This window comes from Acanthaster planci, linkage group LG09 (assembly GCF_054643075.1).
Source record: "Acanthaster planci isolate LZ-2023a linkage group LG09, COTS_SCS, whole genome shotgun sequence".
Classification (NCBI taxonomy): Eukaryota; Metazoa; Echinodermata; class Asteroidea; order Valvatida; family Acanthasteridae; genus Acanthaster; species Acanthaster planci.
In genome coordinates this window covers 8,763,406-8,770,836 of record NC_141785.1, presented here as the reverse complement: position 1 = coordinate 8,770,836, position 7,431 = coordinate 8,763,406, and the positions used below count along the sequence as shown (strand labels likewise).

Below are 7,431 nucleotides of genomic sequence, written 5' to 3'. Positions count from 1 at the left end.
CCCCTTGATGCAGCGTTCCGAGTTCGAAAATGACGCGCTGCTCCAGTTCCTTACGCTGTACATCAGATGACCCTTTCCGCAGGATGCAGACGCTTACGTCACCGAGGGTACGTGGCGGCGCACACAAAAGTGCTGCGCAACAATGAGACCAAGTGTTTGTTGGCGCACACTGCCCAAGTGTTCCGCGAAGCGGTCACCAAGGCGACGCTTGGTCTCTCCGATGTACAGTTTACCACAGCCACGACATGTAATGCAATAAACCACATTACTAGTAGTGCATGTATGATCCCCGCGTATTCTGATCTGAAGCTACCGCGGGGGCCGACGACCGACGGGCTGTTAACTATGTATGGGGCAGGTGTTACATCTGGGGCGCTACTGTGACAAGGGGATTACTGCCTGCTTTTGACGGAGAAAGGGCAGCAGTCCTCAACTTAATATATGTACTATGTAGAGAACTTTTGCTTGAGCCAATTTCAGACGCTGCATCTAACTGAACCGAATGGGTCTATCCGACCTGAGTTGAAGTGCATTCTCACCTGCGATTGGTACAAAGTTTTCCAACCGGGTTCTTGCACGCATTCGGCGTGCAACATATATTTCCAAAATAAATTCGTTGTGCGTATTCAATGTGCTCCGCGTCATACGCTCATAAACGTGCGCGCCTATGTGGTGAGTTTATACCAAAGACAGAGACTTAATTCATTTGAAAACACGCCCTCCCCTCTTTTGTTCCCACTCGGAGCGGATTACCACGTGCATTGACATTTAGGACGTCATGTTTTCGAGACGCGCATGGGCTACGGCGTATTTCAAGGATATTTGGATAACCGCACGCGCGTGTAGAGCATATTTTGCACACTGTCTGCATACGCGCCTGATGGTATTGAATACGTAGCTGTAATTTCTTACGAAGACAGCATCTTGTGAGAGAAATCTACATAATAAAAGACAAATGTAGATAGATATCAGTGCATACTGTCATATAAATGAAAAAGCAAATCCCTAATATTTGTGCATTACAAAAACCAATTCGGTCATCTCTCGAAAACATTTCAAGACAGAAATTTTGACAAGATTTTGATTTTTCCAGCGTCCTGTTGTGATTTTTTTCTTTCAAGTATGCTAATTTTGGCATAAAATTGCTTTAAAAATACACGGTTTATCACAACCGGTTCTACAAAGTTTGTGTTTTTGTTCTTTATATCTTGTTTTGTGAAAAAAGAAAAACTGGCCAAAGCTCTGCTAACGAATTGGATCAAGACTGTAAGTTATAAAAGTAACCTTTCAACTCAGAAAACATTTTCGAAATAAATTATACAGAATTGTTTAATGCCAGTGGTGATGTTCCTGAATGTTTAACTGAACCCTTTAATGTTTCCAAAATGCACATTATCATTATACAAGAATTACTTTTTGCACCTCTTTAAGCGCTGAGACAAAAATACCAGACTTGAGTTCAAACAGAACTGTTTTGTACAAGTCAGTGTCGTCAGCATCGTATCACACTTTTTGTACATGGTGTTATGTCTGTTTGAGAGTGCATATATTGTCATTATTTAGAGTTATATACACGTCTTAAAATTCTTCACTTTAGATGCTAAGCCCGAACCCGATATGCAGCTTCACGTTTACGAACAGCCAGCTTCCGACAGCCCCGAACACGCTTATTCGTTGCCTGAACTGCCAGGGCGGATTCCGGCTGAGGTTCTCCCGGGGGAGCCGCACACGTACTCCAACGTAAACCGGAAAGGGAAGGGGAATCAGGCAAATGGTTGGAAGGGGAAATCGGAAGCTTTGGTCCAGCAACGTGGGGCCGCTCTGAGCTACACAAGTGACAGGGCCAGGAATAATTTGGAGCAGGAGGTGTCCGACAACCCGGAATACGCTTATGCATAATGTACCCGCCCGGCCCCCGCAGTCACTGGCACCAGTCAGTTTTCCTTCGGTAGAGCCACACCGGTACATAAATGTGAAGAGCCCAAAGGACTAAATCAAATAATATGGGCCATCTTAGGATACTGCGAATTTGGAAAGTAGTATTCGTATGGAGGTCATTTGCGGGCCTTTAATGTTGGTGTTAGAATGTACAGTGTACTTATCTACTTTAAGAGCTGCTTCAGCTAATTTTCAAACAAATTACAAAATAACATTTTGTTTATACTGAAAGTGGCTTGATTTAAATGAATTGATATGATCACGAGTATGAAAAAAAAACCTTGCCCTACTCATGTACATGCTGCCTCGGGCTGGTGAAAATGAACACCTTTAGCACTATGTACATGTGAGTGATGCAGAGTGCACAAAAATGTTCGATAGGGCGGAGCCTTGAACAGAAACCATACCAAGTGCAGTTGTTTGATTTGAGGATATTTTTTTAAATTTACGTGAGGTTGATATGAAGTCAGGAAATTTAATATGGATTTATAATCATTTGTTACCATTTTAAATAAAGGCCTTTGCAGTAATGTATCTTCTCTTACTCTTAGAGATAGCCAATCAAAAGATCTCTTAAAATAGTCGGCGTTGAGGCATATTAAATTAGTCCACCTACCTTCCCTTTCGCTCCACGAGTTTAAGGACACTTCATAAGTTTCAAGGACTGCACAATTTAAATTTAGTGCCAGATTGAAAATACCCCCTTCTGGGTTTAAAACTAGCGCCCTCTTAAGGTTTAGTGAATCACTGACACCACTGTTTAAAAATTCCAGGTGTGAACATCAAAGTGGCTTGGAAATATTGTTAAATATGACCTATACATGTACTTACAGAAAATAATGGCACCTGTGGTGGTGGTGGGGACATCATATTCTACATCGGTCATGTCATAGGTATCACATAGTTGTAATGCCTGCATTAAAAAGGAAGAGTTGTAACTGAATTTCACTAACAAAAGCTTAATTTGTGTAACTTTTAATCTGTCATGCAAATGAGCTTAGCGGTTTCATGTCACTCGCACGTGTTGTACATTAAACGCGGCAGGTTGGGAATTTGTCTTCGATGTCAGCTTTCGATTCTTTTCGGTTCTGCGTAAGCGCGCATCTCCGGACTCGAAGAACCTGTTTTTAAAATATACCGTGCTGTGTAGCGTCTCTCGTTCTCTCCCTTGTTCCTGCTCCCGAGTCCAATTTGTGATGGAAAAAAGGCTTTACACAATACGGTACCTGTTTATAATTGCCGATTCCCCTTTTTCCCAATATTAACTATTATTCGAGTAAACAAGCTGCCCAAGTCATTTTTTCAATTATTCGCGTGGATGAAACATGTCTGGTCGGATCCAAAGCCAATTTTTTCCCCCTTGTTAAAATGCTACCAGCAAAGAAATACCACACGTATACATCAAATTGCGGTAAAAATTATACCCTTAACTGGTAATAATTTATTCAGTCAATTCACAAACTGTTGTACGAAACCATCCAATGCATACTTCAAGATGTATATCATAACACGCCGTTTCAACAAGCCTTTCTAAAGATTTTGAGAATGACTAAACTGTTTACCGAAAAAGCGCTACAAACTCGACAAGGCTCAGTAGAAGAAAGCCTAATCGGACGTTAATACCTCGGCAACTGATGCACCGGGCTCACCTAATATTTCGGTACAAACAGGAAATGTTAGGTTAAATGCAATATTAACTAGTCGCGCGTAAGCACAACAGTATGACAAGCGAGAATGTGAGCTGTGCAACTCACTGTGTCGTGTTCTCTCAAAACGCCAAAACTGGTCCTTAGCGCGGCGTACTTCTTATCCGGTATCGATGGCTGATGTCGATAGGTGAATAAGCGGAAATGATGCTTAGTCAACATCATCTCACAACAACGCAAAAGCGATGAGCATCGTGGGTGGAATCCTCTGCTTTTATAAACTTGTGCGCTCTCAGCAACAATACCAGTTATTAAAACAAGCTAACAAAGAACAACCTAATACATGTACACACGTTTGTATTGCTGAGTGGGAGTAATTTGCCGAACAGACATAAACATAAACAGCACTGACGACATTAAGTTGCACATTCAGCTTCCGGTCAGGGGACTAACCAAGATGTGCACTGTGTACAGAATACACCACGCATGCATCAAACCCGATAGTAAATACGGCTGCATTGTGTAGAGATATATTTGCACGTGCAATGGAGAGACTGTGCGTCCTGTGTACACGGACCGCCAATTCTGCTCTGCATTTAACGAGAATGGGCGCATGATCTGGCAAACTACCAAACAAACTACATTGTGAAATTCTATACTTTCCATAATCAAGCATTATATTATAATTATTACAAAAGATTATTTTACAACTCAATTACAGTCAACCTCGATCATGGCCGCGTGCTAGAAGGAAATGCTACGCAGTACCAGTGTCGAAGTGATTTGTCTCTGGCACTAAGATTAACAATCCACATTCAAATATCACTCCGCCCCAACAAATCGCTAAAATAAAAGACCATGTATACGGTGAACGAAATAAACAACCACTACTATGTACAAACCAAATACACCTCCCTGATGTGGCCAGGAAAAAGAAAAAACAAGATGAAAACATTAAAATGTGATAAATGAAACATTTCGTAAAATGTGGGCCATGTCATCCCCAGCTTAAAATGAATCGACCCGAGGGTACACGTGTCCAATCGAAAATCGTGTGTTAAACAGCGTTATCAAATCAAAAATGAATACAGCGGGGGAATTTTTGCATAGTCCAGAAGCTAAGGCGTGTAAGGTAAGCCAGAAGCGCGGATGGATACCGACAAATTAGAAGAGGTTTGCATGACTCAAGTAAGAGTGTATGCAATTTGACGTCTGAGAAAGTAGGGCCAAACTTCAGCTATCTTGGAAGCGCCCGCGATGTGCGATTGAGTGCCTGAGTCCCCCTTGGTAGCAGTATTAAAACTTAGAAAATTGTAGTCTGGGAATGCGCAAAACCCTGTTAATTTTTAAACAAACCTGGCCTTGGCAACCACATCTTCTTCCGAAAAACCAATGCACACCCACCTTTGGTCTGTAACCGTAGCAATCAAGGCCGTGAAATTAATATGTACAAAAATTACAACAAAACTATACTTCATAAATCGCAAGTCCAGCAAATGACACTAATACAGAAAATTATATGAACACTTTACACAAATTCAGTAATTCCAAACAAAATTTTCGTGAAATTTCTACGCGAAGGTGCAACAAACGTATGTTTTTCAATGGAATAGCATAGGCTAAACACTGCCAATACCACTTAGATGAAAACCGTTAAACCACGGAACGTGCGACTAGGTTTAAATGGAACTTAATCATGAGACTGAGACATTCAAACAAGAAGGAAATAATTATCTCGATTTCCTGAATCAAATTTATCGTTTACAGTCGATCCAACAAACGAAAAGACTTTGTTGAAGGCATGAAATGGCTTACCACCTTTTCCTCTTTCAAACTTAGCACAAACTATCAACAGAGACAGGCGAGTGTTGGTGTTATGTGAACACTGCGCATAGGGTGGTTTCATGCGGATATTACAAGGTGTAAAGTAAACGCCACGGTTTCTATGGCGTTTCAACTCCTCTGCCAACTCCTCTGGCGAGAATTTACTGTGTAATTTGGTCATGTTTGTGCTTTTTAAACAGACAATAAAAATTAACTGAACAAGACTGCAAGACTATCTAAAACCCAAAAAAAAAACACTATCAATAAATAAACACTCTGTAGTAGCGCGCTATGTCGATCGGGGGGAGTAGAAATTTCTTAAATTAAAAAATCTTCAATTTTCAAACAACACGTTACTGTTCCTGAAATGAAGCAGGAATTTATCACACTTCCTTAAATAGCCTTTACGTTTATGTACATTATATACATAAACAATTTATGCAGGCCTTTGTTAAAATATCGCAGGGCCTCTAAAACGCAAATGATGTTAAGTGGTTCTGCTGGTTTAACTCGTATGAAAAGGGGTTTATTCCAACAAATTAAGTAATAAGGCGATTTGACAAGTCAAATTATATCAAAAACAAGCTTTCGCCGTTTGATACGAGAAACACAAATTTACACACATATTGGTATAAACAAACTGGTCAGCCGAATTACTTTGACAATTTCGTGGGACATAAAACGAAGTACGTAAAAAGGAATATGACGACTTTACTAGTCAAGGCAGCGGCTTGCCGAGGATATTTGTTTAAGACGTCTGCTTGGAATTAAATTTCTCACTTCCTTTGTTATCACGATGGCTTTGGAGAGCATGAGAATCGGTGCTGCGATTATGATCAAGACTGGTTGCAGAGTCGCTGCTGACCACTTTTCTCAATGTATTTCCAACGCGTACAGATGATTTCTGCATGGTGGTTACGAATTCACTACCTATCGTTGTCTTTCCCGGTCATATGGACTTCGATGAACAATGGACACTAATGCTGCCACCACGTTAGGTTTCAATCAGCATAATGGCTGAAAATGGATGCCAGCTTTTCGATGTAAAGTTTAACCAAAAATTAACGCGAAAAAAGAAACCATTTGATACTGTTCCTCAGAGGCAAAAATAGCACTAGCGTACAAATTCCATTTTTGAACAACGTTAGTACTCACTCAACTACAAAATACCATAGCACCTCCCCACTCGTGATAAGTCCATTAAACCCTATGTTTGTGGTTAATGATGGGCTTTGTACACTGTTTAAAAAATACCCACATGTTCCCGAACCACACACTAAATTTCTTGTCAACATACAAAGTGATTTTTTTAAAAAAGAAAACGAGCATCTGTAATTATAATTACCAACCCAAACACCTAATATTGATTTCCCGAAGGCTACGGAAAAAGTGATTCTCCTGGATCAAAAAGGCACCTTGTGTGACCACTGGCTGACGTCCATGGTGATGTCATCCAATGGATGAACTCGTTATGGATAGCAAAATACCAGTGAAATTAGCTGGATTCGCGGTCCAACTCTCACGTTTCGGCTTGGTTTTGACCACGTGTTCAGTTCATGCGTAATGATGCCAGCTCCCTCAAGTGCATGGTGAGTTGTACGAGCTCCCTCTGGTGCACGGTATCTTGTATCCACGGTTCGGTCAGCGATCGTCGTCAGCGATCAGTCGGTCTTACTGTGCAGCGCCGGTGCTGTTTATACAAAGCCAGGAATACATACATACCCACACGCGAAAACCAAGTCAGCCAACCTGCAACAAACTCAACTGGCCCCTAACACGTTGCTTGGTGGCAGCAGACTAGTCTATCCAATTTCCCAAGCGTTAACAGCAAAATTACGGAAGTTGGGACGTGGCACCGGCTTTAGTTCAGTTTGGAAATTTGGAGGCCTAGCACATTTTCAAGGGGTACTGGCTCAAACCTTCGACACAATTTGCAGGAAACAGGGTAAGTGCTAAAAGGTCGTAACTTTCAGCAAGGTGGGGGGGGGGTATTATACTGAGAACATAAAAATATTTCAAGCTA

General features: G+C 41.2%; 2 protein-coding genes across 7 annotated transcripts in view; one reads left to right on the top strand and one right to left on the bottom strand.

Annotated features, from left to right (window-relative positions):
* The first annotated feature begins 253 nt into the window (after positions 1–253).
* Positions 254–2,990, top strand: LOC147798105 (uncharacterized). 6 transcript variants are annotated; one of them, XR_015426513.1, is made up of 3 exons: positions 254–443; positions 1,226–1,266; positions 1,598–2,990. XR_015426513.1 is itself a non-coding variant. In XM_087141497.1 (3 exons), exons 1-3 carry the CDS (start codon positions 283–285, stop codon positions 1,897–1,899), a joined length of 408 nt encoding a protein of 135 aa, XP_086997623.1. In that variant the 5' UTR covers positions 254–282; the 3' UTR covers positions 1,900–2,990. The 6 variants fall into 6 exon arrangements, 1 of the variants encoding a protein (XP_086997623.1); XR_015426511.1 differs by having other exon boundaries at positions 254–548; XM_087141497.1 differs by having other exon boundaries at positions 254–347.
* A 3,937-nt stretch (positions 2,991–6,927) lies between these two features.
* LOC147798104 (calcium-transporting ATPase sarcoplasmic/endoplasmic reticulum type-like) overlaps positions 6,928–7,431 on the bottom strand; it is a 70,119-nt gene continuing 69,615 nt past the window's right edge. The window contains exon 27 of the mRNA XM_087140993.1: positions 6,928–7,098. Within this exon, the coding sequence (XP_086997119.1) occupies positions 7,070–7,098 (29 nt within the window). The 3' untranslated portion in view covers positions 6,928–7,069. The remainder of the gene's footprint in view (positions 7,099–7,431) is intronic.

Coding starts and splice junctions, on each gene's coding strand:
- LOC147798105 (XM_087141497.1), top strand. CDS start 283: ATGATCCCCGCGTATTCTGATCTGAAGCTACCGCGGGGGCCGACGACC. Junction 348..1,225: donor ACCGACGGGCTGTTAACTAT/GTATGGGGCAGG, acceptor TTGTGAAAAAAG/AAAAACTGGCCAAAGCTCTG. Junction 1,267..1,597: donor TAACGAATTGGATCAAGACT/GTAAGTTATAAA, acceptor TCTTCACTTTAG/ATGCTAAGCCCGAACCCGAT.